This window comes from Apus apus, chromosome Z, assembly GCF_020740795.1.
Source record: "Apus apus isolate bApuApu2 chromosome Z, bApuApu2.pri.cur, whole genome shotgun sequence".
NCBI lineage: Eukaryota > Metazoa > Chordata > Aves > Apodiformes > Apodidae > Apus > Apus apus.
Window position 1 is genome coordinate 67,467,519 of NC_067312.1, and position 18,245 is coordinate 67,485,763.

Genomic DNA, 18,245 nt, shown 5'->3' on the forward strand with positions numbered 1-18,245 from the left:
TATCTGCAAAGAGCCACATGGTCCCTGGTTATTAAAAGGAAAACAAACAAAAAAAAAGAGAGAGAGACAAAAGGATATGAAACTCCCAAGGCTGAATCCCAAAAACGGCTAGGGTTTCTCAGAATCTCTGTAACAGAAAAAAATGTGCTTCCTATGTTTTTTCCCACCCCCCATCCTCCCTGGAAAGTCCTGAAGGTAATTCTGGCTGAAAGTGTCTTCAACTGGATCGCTGTAACCTGGACATTTGTATTGTTGCCATTGTTTTTGTCTTTTTTTTTTTTTTTTTTTTTTTTTTAATGATCAAGTTAAAATCAAACCTCAGCTATACGACCAGGAAAAAAACAAACAAACAAACAAAAACAACAGTTAGAAAATAAAATCCATTTTTCTCCCTCTCATAACCTGCTCCTCCCAGAGCTGGAATTTTTTTTTTTTTTTTTCCGCCGGTGTCCAGCTAGAATTCCTTCATTCACCCGGGCTCTCACCTGCCCTTCCACAGCACAACCAACAAGGAAAAAAAAAAGCCACCACCCGCAGCCGCCCAGCTCTCTGTGCCACCACCCGGGCACCGCGCCGTCGGGTGGGCTGGCGACACGGGGCTGCGCTGCCCTCCCGGCCCACGCACAGACCTTCCTCCTCCCCGCGGGGCCGGGACGCGCTCGTCGCCGCTCCCGTTCCCGTTCCAGCCTCTCCTCCCTGGCTCGCTCACCCTCCGAAGGCGAAAGGCAGCCCCAGCGCAGCCGCCGCCTCCCGCAACTCATTGAGCCGCGCAGCGCGGAGCGGACCCGGTCCCGGTCCCGGTCCCGCCCCCTCCAGCCCGGGAGCTGCGGGACACGGGCCCGCCCTGCGCAGCACCCGGGGCTGCGGGGTCGTGAGGAGCCGAGTCTAGATGGGGGGGGGGGAGACAAGAAACCCCCAGCAAATAATAAAACCCAACAATGGAATGGAATGGAGAGGGAAGGAAAAGAAAGAAAGAAAGAAAGAAAGAAAGAAAGAAAGAAAGAAAGAAAGAAAGAAAGAAAGAAAGAAAGAAAGAAAGAAAGAAAGAAAGAAAGAAAGAAAGAAAGAAAGAAAGAAAGAAAGAAAGAAAGAAAGAAAGAAAGAAAGAAAGAAAGAAAGAAAGAAAGAAAGAAAGAAAGAAAGAAAGAAAGAAAGAAAGAAAGGAAAGAAAGAAAGAAAGAAAGAAAAGAAAAAGAAAAAGAAAAAGAAAAGAAAGAAAGGAAAGAAAGAAAGAAAGAAAAGAGAAAGAAAAAGAAAAAGAAAAGAAAGAAAGGAAAGAAAGAAAGAAAGAAAAGAGAAAGAAAAAGAAAAAGAAAAGAAAGAAAGGAAAGAAAGAAAGAAAGAAAAGAGAAAGAAAAAGAAAAAGAAAAGAAAGAAAGGAAAGAAAGAAAGAAAGAAAAGAGAAAGAAAAAGAAAAAGAAAAGAAAGAAAGGAAAGAAAGAAAGAAAGAAAGAAAGAAAGAAAGAAAGAAAGAAAGAAAGAAAGAAAGAAAGAAAGAAAGAAAGAAAAGAGAAAGAAAAAGAAAAAGAAAAGAAAGAAAGGAAAGAAAGAAAGAAAGAAAGAAAGGAAAGAGAAAGAAAAAGAAAAGAAAGAAAAGAAAGAAAAGAAAGAAAGAAAGAAAGAAAGAAAGAAAGAAAGAAAGAAAGAAAGAAAGAAAGAAAGAAAGAAAGAAAGAAAGAAAGAAAGAAAGAAAGAAAGAGAAAACGATTAATCAGTTCCTCATCACAAAATAAGTTAAAACTTCAAAATACCTATTTCTGGGTAGACTCGAGAGAAAAAGCCGTTCTGAAGCCGGCAGCACCTCCGTGCCTGTGAACTCCATGTCGACGCCCCCATAGCTCTATCTCAGTGACCGTTCCAGATAACAAGGAATAACAGAAAGGAAGCCTGAAGGGTAGTGTTTTTTTACTTGCCTAATTGTAGTTCTGCATTTCGTGGCATTTCATCAGCAGCGTTGCTTTGTTAAAAAAGAAATTAACATTGCAGGACTGAGATAGTATCTGGTTTTTGTTGTGTTTTTATAAAATTGCTGTGTTCTCTTGATACAACTGCACAGTAAAACACCAAGATATACTTAATTTTTTTCTAGAAGCCTAATCATGTCGGGGTTTTGCCTTTGGACTGTTTTACTTAAGTCAGTGAAGGAAAAAGACCCACCTACCTTTGCACCTGGCTGTGTGTTCACCCCCAGTAACACTGGTGCTCTGCCAGGTGTAAGCAAAAGCTGCATACAGGTGCTGCCTGTGTATTAAAATAGGAGAGGGCCCCAACCTGGTTGTTAGAATTACCCAGTAACTCACAGAAGGCAGGTTAGTTAAATTAAATTAGTACGCATCTAGGCCTATACACACATAAAATATCTGTGTATAAATGTTTTGGTTTTAAGCACTTGGATTTTGCAGGGATTCTTTTCAAGCACTTGGTCTCCTACTCAACAGACTGTTTTCTGAGTAACAAAATTAAGGAGCCTTGTTACCACTGGATTGATGTACTGTATCCCACACACTCTGGTCTGCTGCAGCAACTTGACTCCTTGGCATATTCACTGTGATACGCCTTCTGCATGAGGGATGTTGAATGTCACAGTCAGTACAGAGCTACCCTTCTGCTGTTTGCTTGGGAGCAGCCAGCTGGCCAAAGTGCAATGGTGACTTCATTCAGCACACTTTTCCTCCCCTGGGGACATGGATGGAGAGATTTCTGTCACCTTGCTGTGAGCAGATCTTCAGGAAAGCTGTAGGAATGTAATAGCCGGGGGGGGGATGGAGCGGGGGGGAAGCAACAACAGCAACAACCAAACCAACAACCAAACCAACAACAACAACAACACAAAGCAAAACCAACAAAACAAACAAACAAACAAAACCGAGACAGCTGGAATACCTTGTTGAAGTTGTCCTTGGGTTAAACATTCCTGAGAAGGAGTCAGAGTCAGAGAGGACAGGGAGAAGGGAGGAAAAAGAATTGTGCTGATACATGATTACCTGGTCCAAGTCTCATTTCTTGAGGAGACATAAGCTAAAAATACATGGCCTGTAGTAAGGCCCTGAATTAATGCTGACAGTTTTATGTGTAGGTCTATTCCACTAATGCATGTCATGTGTTGTTCTTCCATCTTCTCCCCAGGAAAAGCTGGTTCAGTTGTGTTTGTCTCCTTGCAGTAATATTTGTGTTTGTGTGTATGATTGAGGAGGATTTACTTTATATTCTGTGCATAGAGTTTTGATCAACCATATACACTTCAAAAGGAAAAACATGGGAGGTTTGGAGTGCCCTCAGTCCTTGCATTTCATTCCACAGACAAGATGGACACCCAAGAATATTTGTCTTTTGGAGAAATGCATTTTAGCCTTTGGATATCCTGGGCATGTGTCATTTATCAACTGAAGATAAGGACCTAGAACTAGAATTTGATCTGAAGTGCTACAAGAGGTGAGGGTAGAGGATAGTGGGTGTTTTTGTTGCTCTTACTGTGCCTTTTGCCAAGGCAACACAAGTCAGTACTCAGTTGGAGTTCCCCAATTGCTGAACTTTACAGTGTCTCTCACAGCTCCCATCCTTCTCCAGAAGAACTCAGGTTTGGGTCTCCAAGGTCCAGCAGCTTCGTGAGAATGGGATGGAGCCTTCTTGCCAGCAGGATGTGATAGAAAACAGACATGATATTGGTACCATATAGGGCAAAGCTGACTGAAAAGTGATGCTGTCACTGAATAAAAAAATGAGCTATGATCTTATGAACACTTGCACACATGGCTTTGTTTACTTCCAGGTGTTGCTGCACTCATAGTTAACTCAGATGGCCATGTGATCAAAGGTGAATGCATGCACAAGACTGAAATAGAGCTTAATACTTAAAGAATTGGCTAAGCCTACATGCAGATTCTTTGTTATTTTATGGGGGTAGCTGCTGTAAGGGAGATAAAAGTACAATATAAATGAGAATGACACTTTACAGAAAGTTTTCTTTAAGGAACTAGGAAGGAATCTGAAACTTTGTCCTACAGGCCAGTTTGGGTGGCAAGACACTGTTCAAGGAGAGCCATGCTTAAATAAATTAGACAATCCCTTCTACTTTGTGTAGTTTAAAAACACAACTAAAGAGCCAGAGAAGTAGAACATATAAGCATGTAAGCTTGGTGAGTATCTGTTATTTATAGCTATTGGAAAAAACATAGTATATTGTGTATGTGCTGTTCAATTGGCCAGAAACAGGAAATAAATTCATCTTATATTCAAGCTCTTTTTACATTAGAGGGTTAGTACACTATGGAGTTTTGCCCTCCTTCCAATTTTCACTGTCAAAAGGGTAAACTGCTAGTTTCCATAAAGTTGCATATGCCTCCATATTTATATACCCAGCAGGGGTGTATGCTTTGTCATTTTAAGGTTATACTTTCCAACATTTGATTAGAGACACACATGTGCTGGGAGCCTGCTGCATTTATTATATTCAAAAAGAAGACAATTTATGTATGAATCATGCTTTCTTGTTTTTGGAAGATAAAGATGGCAGACCTGATAGTCATGCTAAGTCACACAAGCACTTACTTGTTCAGTCTCCCCACTTGTCAACGGAAATTGAAAGTAGTTAACTATTTGAGGTAAAATTCTCATCCCATTGAGGTTAATATCTTATTTTGCCTGTGGGATCACACATTCACATGACTATTTTAAGGACTGATATTGGCAGGGAAATACAAATCTCTCTGATCTATTACTTAGAAGATATGAACTCTAAGTGTTCATGTGTGAAGATTGTAATTGAATGCCTTGTTTTTCCACTGAGCAGAGCTGCTTGCATCGGAAGAGAACGTGGCCTCCTGGAGTTTTTAGTTTGGTATTTTTATTCCTCAGAGAAGGGAACAACACCTTCAGCAACCTTGACAAAACCTAATTTTGCAATGAGAAACCTGCAGTAGCACTATGGTCCAAAATGAACTGTCAGCCTTCTGCTCATCACCTTGTCCTCTGGTGCTTTTACCTGGAAATTACTGTAGCACCTATAGCTCCTTCTTTGAGGTGTGTGCCACCAACACTCCATACTGATGTTTCCACCTCCTTTGTTTCCAAACTGATAAGAGTAGAGCTTCCACTCCCTTAAAACAGAATTAACAGTTGCATCTTCTCCTATACCTCTGGAAGGTTTTGGCAACATATCCCCTATTTTGGTTTTGGAAGGAGAGGCTGGTGTTTGGAGAGGAGTGGCTGGCAGTGTCTTCCCACACAGTAGAACATTAACCCTGCAGTCCAGGCCTGTTCCTTGCACATGGGTCCATGATGACCTTTCTAACACACCATAATCTTCTACTTGTGTTGACAAGGAATATAGGATTGAGGCATGCATAATGCATGGTTGTGTTTGCACCCCTGAAGAAGAACTGGATGAAGCAGTCATTTCTCTGTACATTATATGCAACTAGTGCCCACAGCCAGAACTAATGGAAAACCTCCATCTCACTGATAAAGGCTCCACCATAGGCAAAAGCTATTATAAAAATCTTATTGTACACTTTAAAAAATACAGGGGGGAGGGAATCTGGCACTGGCTGCAAAAGAAAACCTCCATGGTCTGAACAAATAAGGAACAAGAAATTCACCATCATCTGTATGATTAAAGAGTTTGATTTTAGCTTCCATTTTTTTTCTTCCCCAAAGAGACCTTATTAAAAATCAAACAGAGGCAAATTGCTCTCTGATGGCTATTCTAGCCTCTGTCTGTGATGTATATTGGGAAATGGGGCAATCCACATGACCTCTGTCCTCCATGTATTTGAGATAATAATGCTGTATTTTAGACAAGTTCTTGAACTGTGGTTGAAAAGTGCTGTGTGCCAGTTCTTTTATTACAGAACCTCAATAAGGAAAAACCTGGCTCCTTGGAAACCATTTCAGAAAAGGAAGCAAATGGCACTTCCATGCTGTTACAGAGGTAATTCAGACCCATTATTTAACAGTAATATGTGGTACACTTAGAAAATTGACTGTAGCATTATCAACTGCAGAAAGCATAGAAGTTTATTGTCTCTAGGGTCCTGTCCTGTCAGTGATGATGAAAAACACTGTGGATAGGGCAAAGCAATGCTGCAATACATTGTTCAAGAAAAGTCTTGCTATTTCAAGTTTTGCCGTGCCTTATTTTTTTACTCATGGTGGAGAAAGCATCACACCTAATGCTTTGCCAGACTACTCAAGTTCAGTCACTCCTAAGAAGTTTCAGCTTGTTATTTTTAACATTTTCCTCAATTTACTTTTCCTTTACAATGTAAATGACATCAGAGTAAAACTGGAGGTTCTAGAGACTACAAAAAAGAATGAACTGGTTCTTTAGAGCCAGGGTGACTGCTTTCCTTTAGAAGCAACAGTTGGCTGTAATTGCAGTTTTGGATCAAACTGTTAGAAAATTAGTGACAAAAAGCCTTAAGAAGGTTTAAGGAGATGCTTAAACTTCTAAGATTCTCTTTAGTTCCTGCAAATCAAGTAAATTCATTCTGTTTGATGCCAGTATCTTTCTGCAGGCCTCTTCAGGAGAGAGAGTGAAGTGCTATGAAATGGATGTTTCTTAAGTCCTGAAAATCACAGGGTAGTTAGATGATGTGGCTGAACTTACCTAAAGCTCTCTGCTATAAAAGGGCAAAGCTCTCCCTCCTGGGAACTCTTCAGTAGTTTCAGAACCCTTCCTCATGCACTCAAGTTGCTGAACTGGAAGAAAATTTTAATTTCTCACACCCCACTGCCCAGATATTTTTCATCTTGCAGAATACATCAGAATTGGGTTGCAAATAATCTGTCAAATGCCAAAGATGCTCTAGGATGGCGCTATATATGAACTGCCCACTTCCACCATAGCAGGTAGCTTCTTTTTGAACCATGCTCCAAAAGCTGAAGTCCATAATGAATGCTGGTGAATTTCAGTTTGCTGTTCTGTGTATTGCTCCTGGATTCTCCCTCCTGCAACGACATACTCACCAGCTGTCTCTGTTTAAATTCTTAGTGATGAGAGAAGGCTGAGTACCACTATGGTAGAAAAAACAGGAACACAGCAGGTAGGGATTAGTTTCTGTGTTATGGAATCTATTAAGTAGAACAAAACTAACAACTTTCTCCAGTGCTTATTACAGAGTATTCAACCTAAAACAATTGACTTTTCCTTAATCTTTCTCCTCCTCCTGAAAACATATTTTACCTAGGTATTCTGTCTACCCTACATCCCTACATTGCCAATAATAGACTAATACAGCTGCAGTAACCCTTGATAAAATGGTATTCCTGCATTAGGATAAACAGATTTGCAATTGCGTTGCAGACAGAACTGAAATATGATTCCTTTCTGTCAGAAAGCATAATGATTGGACTCAATTACTAGTGCACAGGACCAAGCACTGTTCCTGTAATGTAAGAAATCTCTGTTCACTGGATTTTTAATGATGGAGAATTATGCCACAACTACCTCTAAACTGTGAAAGGGACCATATAGCAGCATAGATTTTTTTAAAATAACATAAATGGAGTCTAGGGGAGACGTCCCATAGTTTAGGTCAGGAAATTTTTTAAGACCATCTCAGGGTTTCTTTTGTATCTGAAATTAGTAGCATTCAGAGACATTAAGGAGCTAATAAGTGCTGTTTTTCATTAGATTCGTTTCTTTTGGCTCAACTATACTTCACTCTTTTTTTCTTGTGATTGGGTGTAACTCAAGCACTAAAGAGCTCAAAGCTTGGTGAAGTATGTAAAATAGTCTTAAATGGAACATACATTCACCCCAGTAGAAAAAAAATAAAACTGTTCAGTGCCCGTTTGTAACAGCTGTATTACATTGTGATGATTGTTCTACAGATAGGACTCTGCTTCAGTCAGAGTACACTGTCTTTACTCAAGCATCCATTTCATTTACAGTAAATGCCCTCTTCTCCATGTCAAAAGAGCACTTAGGGTATACTCCTAGTCTTCTTCAAGGCAGTCTGTCAGTACATGTAGCCTGTAGGAGTGCAAAGCTTAAAACATTGTGGTGGGTTGATGATGGCTGGACTCCAGCCTCCCACCAAAGCAACTCCATCACTCTCCCCATCAACTGGGCAGGGGAAAGAAAAGACAACAAAAGGCTACTGGGTTGAGATAGGGAGAGATCACTTATCAGCTACCAACAGAGACAAAACAGACTTGACTCAAGGAAATTAGGTTATCACTAATCAAATCAGAGTAGGATAGTGAGAAAGAAAACCAAATCTTAAAAACACCTCCCCCACTCTCATCCCCACCTTCTTCTCAGGCTTAACTTTACTCCCAATTTTCTTCTACCTTCTCCCCCAAGCAGTGCAGGGGGAGGGAATGTGCGTTATGGTCAGTCCATCACACATTGTCTCTGCTGTTCCTTCCTCCTCCCTCTCCCCCTGCTTCAGTGTGGGGTACCTCCTATGGCAGACAGTCCCCCATGAACCTCACCAAACCAAGTCCTTTCCATGGGCTGTAGTTCTTCATGAACTGCTGCAGTGTGAGCCCCTTCCATAAGGTGCTGTCCTTTCAGAACGGACTGCTCTAGCCTGCATGGGTAACAAGTCTGTTCCAGTATGGGCTCCTCTCTCTCAATGGGTCCAGAGGTCCTGCCAGAAGCCTGATCCACAGCAGGCTTCCCAAGGGATCACAGCCTTCTTTGGTCATCCACCTACTCTGCTATGGGGTCCTTCATGGCTTCAAGGGGGTATCTGCTCCACTGTTAACCTCCATAGGCTGCAGAGGGACAACCTGCCTGACCATGATCTTCACCACAGGCTGCAGGGGAATCTCTGCTCCACTGCATAGATCACTTCTTCTCCCTCCTCCTCTCTTCAGATGTCTGCAGAGTTGTTTCTCTCACGTATTCTAGCGCTCTCTGGCTGCTGTTCCCTAGCAGTTTTTACCTCTTAAATATGTCATGCCAGAAATGCTGCCACCATCACTGATGGACCTGGCCTCGGCCAGTGGTGAGTCCATCTTGGAGCTGGCTGGCATTGGCTGTCAGACATGCACAAAGCTTCTATCAGCTTCTTACAGAAGCCATCCCTGCAGCCCCCTCTGCTACCAAAACCTTGCCACACGAACCCAATTACAAACATGTTTCACTTAATCTGTTGATACAGAGCAGCATTTATTGTATTAACAAAAAGCCAGTCTAGATTAGCAGCAAATGAGTGGTAAAGAAGAGGTTGCTACTGGTGCAGCTGGGCTGAATGATTAATACAAAACAGCACAAAAGTCACTCAAGAGTTTTAGGACACTGGTAACATAGGTTCTAAGAAACATAAGGCCAGATAATTAATACTGCTTTTTCACACAATTTACATTGCACAGTCCTTTCAGATTCACACCAGAGGCAGATGCATTTTCTTCATTGGTTTCTCTCATTTTGCAACTCTAGCTTCGCAAGCCGGTCCTCAAACTTTTGAATGTCTACTCGATGCTTCATTAGGAACTTCCCATTTAAATGAAAAACAGGAATGTCATATTTGTATTTATCATACCACACCGAGTTGTCTGGATGGGTAATATCCACCTCCTGCAAAATAAACTGACAGAGATGAAGTATGTTAGTACCTACTGGACATTGAAAAGCAATACCTCTTTGTCTTTTGATCTTTTATTTTTTTCCAAAATGCAAGGCTATTTTCTTCGTGATTTTGGAATTATTCTTCCATGTTGTAGACAATTGCCCATTTTGTGGGAACAAAATGTGTGCAGCCACAATCCTTGGCTGCATGTCCACAAACAACTCCCTCCCTAGTCCAGGAAAATACTCTTGATCTTCTGTGCAGAACCTCTCTCTTGTGAGCACCAAACAAAACAAATGTGCAGCTGACAACACAACAGCTGTAGTTACGCAGCAGAGAGCAACACCTCTTAATGCTTCTGTTAACAGTTACTTCAAGAGATCAAAACGTGGTTGAAGAAGGGCAAAAACTACAATCACGTATAGTCCAAATACTTGAAGACCCACTTACTAACATTCTTCTCAAATTATATCATCTGATTCATAGAAGTTTCAAACTCCTCCATCAGACAAGGCAACAGCATTTACAAAAGCAGTGGTTTTAAAAATTGTTGCAACAAGGTGTATATTGGTTTAGTTTTCCAACACTTATTTGAGAAGCATTGTCACAAAATGCTTTTGGATAATGAGTTTTATGGAAATCAGTGCTGAAATTGTCTTGAAGAGGTCATCCATGAAAGAATAACAGATGCAAATAGAACCAGGCAATTTTCTTTTACAAAGAAAGAATACCAATTAACTGTTCCTTCTATATAGAGAATGTATACAGTATTCCAATATATTACCCTTCTCTTATACGGCTCAAGCACTTCTTTTGCTTCATCACATAGAGGACATGGTTTCTAAAGGAAAAACAGTCAGACCAACTTAAAGTCAGTAAAAAATACAAATAATTTGTACTGTAAAGTAACATACACAGACAGAAGTGATCATTACTGTAAATGTGGGTTCCATCCCTCATACCCTGTCTTTTTGCTTTCTGTCTTTATCAGTGCAGAATGGATAAAAATAAAACTATTCAGCCTTAGAATTTAATTATTTCTCATTTGCTATTATTTTTCTCATGGTGCAAATTAACATTTTGCAACAGTTCTTCCAAAGGCTGATTCAAGGGCATAGTTTGGAAGGTCATGCACAGACCCCTTCTTTGGGTCAGCAAGAAGGAATATTCAAAGCATTGCCATCGCCAGCTGAAAACAACAGCAAGTACCAAACTTGATTAAAAAAATTCCCCTTGATAGAAGGGGAATGAGGAAGTTGCACGACTAATTTCTACTGTGCTTCAGCCTGAGTCACTTGGGTCAGTTCAAATAGCAAAAGAGGGTGATTTAAGATAACCTGACTGACTTTTTCTATAAGAAATTAAGTGTGATGCTCTAAGCAGCAGGCCTGGGAGGACAGTAACATTCAGCAGGGAGAACTGGCAAACAGCTGCAGTGTTTTGGCCTGCAATAGGATAAAAAAACCCTCTTATTTTTTAAACCCCCCTGGTTTTCCACTGCAGTTACACTGCTGACTTATGCTGATCATGCATTGTGATCATTAGAGCAGTGTGTGCCTGAGGAGGTAACTCACCAGCAGGCATGCTGCTTCAGTGTTTGCTCAATCAGAAGTTTGCCATTAATTCATGTTGCAAAGTATACACAGGCAAAGGTGATGGCTCTGTCCCTCTGCCATGAAATAACTCTTACAGTTGGAAAAGACCTCCTCTCCCTTCCACTTCAAAGTTTTTCTAGAGCTTGTTTAAACATGGAATTAATCTGAAACAGCCACTACTTATTTGTGGTGTATGTACTAATTTTGATTAAATAATCTACTTTTAATAAATAGGTCATCTAAATTGTCCTTCCCATACAGGGAAGTCCCTACGCTCTGAAAACCTATGCAAGATGCTAGACCAGTAGTGCTGTATTCTTGTCACTGGTATATCTGATAATGGTGACTGAACAGGACATCCCAGAATCTTGCACATCAGTTATGTACCATGCCAGGCTCCTACAGTTTTAACTAGGACATCCTCAGTTCCCCTAGGCCTGTGGAAAGCTTTCTAACAGTCACATAAAAGCATCTGACAAACTAAGCTGACGCTTAGCAAAGAATACATTTTCACTCCTACTTTGATGGCAAGCTTAAGTACTACATGGTACTAATAAGATTGGAATGGGTTTAAATTCAGACAGTGAACTATTTCAACTAACAGTGAAATCTGTCTAAACAGTACCTTTATATTAGTATATATTTTTCAGTAGAACAGTTCAACAGTAGGTCTCTGCCATCATTTATTTTAATTTGTAATAGGGCTGCCTGGATAAAGCTGTCTTGGACAACTTTGTCTCTCAGATCTGTATTACAGCAACAAAAGGGACTCCTACTCCTGAGGCTGTAAAAATCCCTTTCCAAAGTGACACACTGTGCTGACAGCTGGATCTGTTAGACAATATACATGGTGGAACAAACTGTTTCATTTCTACAGATAATTGTTATTTATGCTCCATACTTAAACTACAGTTTTGTGGTTATTTTAAGCTGGCACTGATACTGAAGGAAGCAGACCCATCTTCCTGTCACTGCTTCTTTTGTGCTTGTATAAGCACCCAAACACCTGCACAGCAGAGCTAGACAGGTTAACTGACCTGAGTTTATAGTAACCTTGTAAAAAAATAAAAATAAATAAATAAAAAAAAATCTGGTGCACTATAGAGGACTACTTGAACCCTGCTATTAGAAAATTTATTTTAATACAGTCTTGCTAGTTAAAATTTTTAAGACACAGAAATCATACAAAGAGCTTTTTTCCAATTATTAACCTAAAGGTAAGCTCATTATTCCCTACTTTGTGACATTTGGATTATGAGTAAGTTGATGCTGAATTGAGCAGGGGGAGAGGAAGCTGAAACTTTGAAGTGTAGTTCTTACAGAATTTATTGCTCTGATTAATAATCTGATAGTGACCATTTATTTTTTAACCTGTTCCTATGTTACAGTTTAAACATTACTTTATGGCTAGGAATTGAATGAACAAATGTTGTGCAAGAGGAGGAAATTATTTTAATAGCACCCATCTCCAACAAATACTGCCATTCTGATCTGAACATTGCCAGTGCTTTGCATGTCTAGTCATTCTCCTCTTGAAGGCTACATCAATCATGTAAACAGAGCATAGCCTGCCACGTGCCATCTAATCTAAAGAAGACCTCTGCAGATAATGCAGGCTCTTGGTGACAGTTCACAGAAGGCAACAGTTCACAAACGAGCTTTCCTACTCATCACATGCATTTTCTAAATATGCTTAAGCACCCTATCTGCTCATGCGACAGGCAAACCTTTGCCTGCCTTTTATTCCGGTTAGCATTGCACAGCCAATAAAACACAAAGAAGGTAAAGCACAATATACTTCTTCAGGTGCTACCAGAACCACTTGGATATATTTTCAGCTTCACAGGTAGTGTTATAATTAAACATGAATGCTTTGGAGAGACTACTTTCACTGTTGAAGCTTGTCCTGGGCAAATTATGTATACCAACTCATCTTTGTTCTCCATTTCCAGGATGAAGCACAGGCAGTTAATACAGTAATTTTCAACTAGTAATGGACCATAGTGTCACTGAGACACAACTATCTTGAAATCTTCATTTATTGGTTGTAACTATACAACTATACTACACAAATTTGAAGGGACTAAGCCATTTCATCTGGAATTAATGAAAATCAAAGATGGTAACTATGCAGAGTTGCCTAGCTTTATTCTGTAAAGAACTTTTACCTTGGTGAATAAAGTCAACACTGGCTTATTTGTGCTGGCTGCACAGAGCTGTCTTCCCAGTGGACTGGATGAATGTCTTGCTAGTTGAAGTGTTCTGCTCAGAAAACAAAGCACCATTGTCCTGTTATAGGCAAAAATAAAATGTTTCATTGTTTTGTGGCAAGTTATAGCTCATGAAGGGTAATGTGAAGATAAATGTAATACTTCAATCATAATTCTAAAATATAGACAATCAAACCATTTTCCCAGGATTTCTATGTTCATAGCAGCATGTTAATTAGAAAACAGCAGGTCAAAAACACTGCATAGCTCAGGAAGTGTAGTTCCATTAAAAAAACCCAACCACCTCCATGCTTCCTTGCTGAAATGCCTCTTATAAATTCCCTAACTCAAATGCTGACATAAATGCACTATGCTGTTTAAACTGCATGCGTGCCAGTAAGAATTAAATGATATTAAGAAAATGCAAAGTGCTGGGCTCTGAACCTCAGTAATCTTGCTGCAGTGCTTGAGATATTCTACTTACTCAAAATTATTCCATCAAAAACCTAACCTGTACTTAATCAGAATATTAATATAATGCTTTCTGCAGTGAATAAAAAAGCTGCAGCCAAGACAATTTAACTTGGTAATATTAAAAGCTGGCACAGCACCCTGAGTCCTTCTGCAACAGCAAATTCATCTATGAAAGATGGTGATGGATTTGTGATTTCTTTGGGAGAGTTTAAGTAAATTCAGTGTTGCTGAAGGGTGCCCTACTGGAGTTTTGAAGCCTCCTATTCATAATAACAACAACGCTTCCTCCAATGCGTTCGTAAGGCATTTTAGGACTGACAGGCAAAGCCCAGCAGCAAGAGGGAGTCTGAACAGAGGTTACTGGCAGATGTGACACTTGACATCAGAATTTACACTGGGAAAATCAAGTCCCATTTATGTAAAAGCCAAACTGCTTCTGTTCAGTTACAACTTACCTGCAGTTCTACTACCTGCAGCTACCACAAACACAATGTAGGGGCAAAAGTTTAAACTTAAATATAAGCAGGACTACTTTGCAACTGACATGATTTAGGATGTTCAGTACAATAATCTAATGCAATCACTGAATCCCTCACTACTAGTATCATATAGTTCTAAAATAGACAGTTTAGCCAGTGTAACTACTAAAGAACAAAACATTGCAATGGACTCTACATTTAAGGCTACTTAACTGCTACGCTTCTAACAAAGACAAGAAAATCAAATGGGTGACATGACACTGCTCCATCAGCCTTACTGCACTGTCAAAGACGTATTTTTTTTCCAGATGGCTCTGGTAAAGGTACCTTGCCATGTTTCCAGAAGAAATTTAAAGAGATCAAATAAATTGCCAGAATTATCAAATTTCAGATGCTAGGATAGAATCAGATTTTTTTTTCTTAGACCACATAAAAATAAAGTTGTCTAAAGTAAAATTGTCTAAAATAAAGTATTCTACAATGAACAGTGTTTACTGTTTAGTTTGGGACAGAAAGGGTTCCTCATTTGTACAAGTCAGGCTTGGTACCAGTAAAAGTCAGCTGCAGGGGTGGAGTGGCACACTTGCTATCACTGAAAAGATGCAGGTGACTGGCACAGCACACACTCCCACTGGTCATAGTCCTTGGTAGCTACTGCATTTATTTTACTTAACCATGTGGAAATCTAATCGTTTGGGAACCTTTTGGAAAAATGCAAATCTCTGCAGAATGATACTAAGACCACACTGGAATGCTAGTTCCAAAAAGACTACAAGGACTAATCCCGATTTATAAAATGACACGTCTGTCCAGGCCTCAGTCATGCTCTGCTCTTCCATCAGTTTAAAGCAGTCTGAGACATGTAGCCCTGAGGGAGGGTAAGATACTGTCAGATGGCATCACATAACTGCAGTACAGATGACACAGTTTGACTTCCCTACATTTGTGAAGCTCACAGTTGCCACGCAGCATCATTAGGAGGGAGCACAATCAGACCTGCTGCATTTAATCTGGGCTACACATGGTTCACCTTCAGCTTCACAGGACTGCAATGAAGCCTGTGTCCCCCTATAAACTTGCTTTCAAATCAGCAGAATTTACTAATCTTAACGTATTGAAGTAAAAAGTTCCTTCATAAAAAGAAACAGCAGTGGTTTTGCAGAAACATTGAAGAGTTCCAGTACTGTGAAGGGAAATGATGAAAGCGAATAACCGACCACTCGTCAGCCAAATCTACTGCAGCAGCTCCATCTGCCTGAAGAGCACTGACTCCAGAGCCACACAGGTGCTCAGTGCATGCACACTACCCTTGTGTGAACAACCCAGTTCCCAACGCCGGTTTGCAATAAGCTGAGCAACATTTCTAGATTGCAGAACTGCAGCCTCACAGGTCACGGTCACTGCCCGTTTAATCACTGACAAATGAGAGTGTTGCACAGATGCCCCACAGTGTTTGCATTCTGCTCACATCTGTGTCTTGCCCGTCTTTTGTTATGGAGAAACTAGAACACTAAAAGCAGGCATCTTTCAGCGTGATTATTCTGGACCTCTCTTCAGCCTACCCCCAGGTAGTGACAAGCTTTGTTTGAGGAAAAAAATAGTAAGTACATAAATGCAAAGAAGGATGCTTGGAAAGTCAGGACTCACCCTCCCCTAAACTCCACTGCCACAGAAGGATTTAAAAAATTATTTTAAGTCTGGACTTGGCCCATGCTGTATTTTGCAAAGCCAAATTGGACTCATTTCCTGTAAACAGAATTTCCATCACCCAATAAATCCTCATCTGCTGGAAAAAAACAAAACTTGACAGTAAAACTAGCTGTTATTTAGACAAGATAATTATCTGTACAACCCTTGTTTTAGCACTAATGGAGAAAAGACAGGCATGACTGACTTTTCCTCCAACTATGTACCTTTTTACAATGCTATTTAAATAATCTTAGCTTCAAGTCACTCGTATTTTTGCTCTGTGCTTCTTAATGTTTTATGTGCATAATTACCAACACACTTGGACAGGATTATGTCATGTTTTCCCCAAAGATTTGTATACCTACCCACAAGGATGACATTTCTATGAACTCACAGGCATTTGTCTATAAACAATTGACATTTATGTAGTATTTGATTTTGCAACCCTAACCTGGGTTTGACAGAGAAGATGGGGGCTACCTGGAAAATCACACCTCTTCCTGCAAGGTAGCAAGAACATGTAAACTGAAAATGTTCTAGACAATTTCTAGCTATGCATCTTAAAAAAATAAATAAATCATGTTTATTAAACTGACTCCTACTCTCCATTTAATCGTCATTCTAGAATTACAAAGGAATATAAACTTAAAGAGAACAGTGAAAACAAATACAAGAAGACATGCTGATGGCCCAAGTCAATGGTGGTTTAAAACAGCCTTTTTCTGTTGTCCCTCATTCAAAATCAGCTACGGTCATCGAGGAAAACAAACTTGCTAGCAGTCTGCTGTTGTCTATTTGAATACCTACAAGGGAAACGCTGAGGAGGTGAAGCTCATGCCACAGCCCGAGAACAAGGAGCCTGTGTGAGTACAGACCCCACACCCTGCAGCTGCCGAGAGCCCCACAAGGCTTTAATAAACCCAGGGCCTTCATTTCAGACAACTCGGAAAACACTCAGAAAGTTGCTGGGATGGCTACCAGACCCCTTCAGAAAAATGGAGAACTTGCCTGTGCACTGGACCATCAGCATAAAGTGCAAATGCACCAGAGATTAAAAGACTGTTTTAAACCTCTCCATTTGAACACTTTCCAGCCGAACGACCCACGCTCCCCCCAAGAGCCACGGGTGAGCCAAAGCGGGGCGAGGACCGTACCCAGGGCTCAGTACCTCCTGTGATGAGGAAACCAGGAAAGCCCTCCACAGACAGGAAGAATCAAAGCCCATTATAAAAAACAGACGGGAACGCAACAGACTCGCCAGGCCCGCCTGCCCAGGGCCCACCGAGGCCCCTTCACCCCAACGTCCTCAGCCCGGCCCCGGGCCCGCGGGGCGGCCTCCGAGGCCCCGAGGCCCGGCGGGCCCGGGGGGCCCTGCGGGGCGGGCCGGGCCGGGCCGGGCTGGGGGCACGGCGGTGCCCCGAGCTGCCGACACCCACCTGGCCGCAGCTGCGGCGGAACGCGGCGCGGGCCCCCGGCGGCTCCGGGAAGGGAAGAGCGGGAGGCGGGGCGAGCCAGGCCGGGCCCAGCCTGGGCAGCGTCCGGCGCCGCTTCGGCTCCCCCTGCCGGGCTCCCCCTGCCGCGCAGGCTCCTCTCCAGGCCTCCGCAGCTGCCCCCGAAGCCTCCGCAGCTGCCCCCGAAGCCTCCGCAGCTGCCCCCGAAGCCTCCGCAGCTGCCCCCGAAGCCTCCGCCTCTCCAGGCGTGCCCGCTGCCTGTGAGGGGCAGCTGCGAGGCGGCTGCCCCGGCAAGGAAAGGCGGAGAGGGCTGGGTGTGTTCAGCAGGGAGGAGAGGGAGTGGGTCTCCTCAGCGCTCCCCAAGTGCGAAGGGGCCGGTGTCAGGGGCATCGCGGCCGGGCTGCCGAGCGGTATGCGGTGAGGAGACGTGGGGCAGCAGGCACGGACTGCAGCCAGGAGGGTCAAGCTAAATGTAAGGGCAGACTTTGCTGTGAGGGTAACAGGGCACTGGAACGGGCTGCCCACAGGCTCTGTGGAGTCTCTGTCTCTAGAGACACTCGAAACCCGTCTGGATGTGTTCCTGGGTGATCCTGCTCTAGCAGGGGGGTTGGACTAGAGGATCTTCAGAGGTCCCTTCCACCCCCTGACATTCTGTGGTTCTGTGGGTGCTCTCCGCGGGCCAGAGGACGCTGGCAGCCAACGCTGCCCGCAGCTTTCTGGGCACTGGGAGCTCAGCCAGAACTGGGCAGCTGTTTTCTTTCACAGAATCACAGAATCACAGGGGTTGGAAGGGACCTCGAAAGATCATCTAGTCCAACCCCCCTGC

At 42.1% G+C, this 18,245-nt stretch overlaps 1 protein-coding gene across 2 annotated transcripts; it reads right to left on the reverse strand.

The window, feature by feature from the left end:
- Positions 1–9,100: 9,100 nt before the first annotated feature.
- CZH5orf63 (chromosome Z C5orf63 homolog) lies at positions 9,101–17,470 on the reverse strand. Of its 2 annotated transcripts, none has more exons than XM_051643462.1 (4): positions 17,405–17,470; positions 13,285–13,405; positions 10,306–10,362; positions 9,101–9,541 (listed from the first exon to the last, which is right to left on the reverse strand). In XM_051643462.1, the coding sequence occupies exons 2-4, from the start codon at positions 13,399–13,401 to the stop codon at positions 9,362–9,364; spliced, it is 354 nt and encodes a 117-aa protein (XP_051499422.1). In that variant the 5' UTR covers positions 13,402–13,405; positions 17,405–17,470; the 3' UTR covers positions 9,101–9,361. The 2 variants fall into 2 exon arrangements, with proteins under 2 accessions (XP_051499422.1, XP_051499421.1); XM_051643461.1 differs by lacking the exon at positions 17,405–17,470 and adding an exon at positions 17,137–17,267.
- Positions 17,471–18,245: the final 775 nt, after the last annotated feature.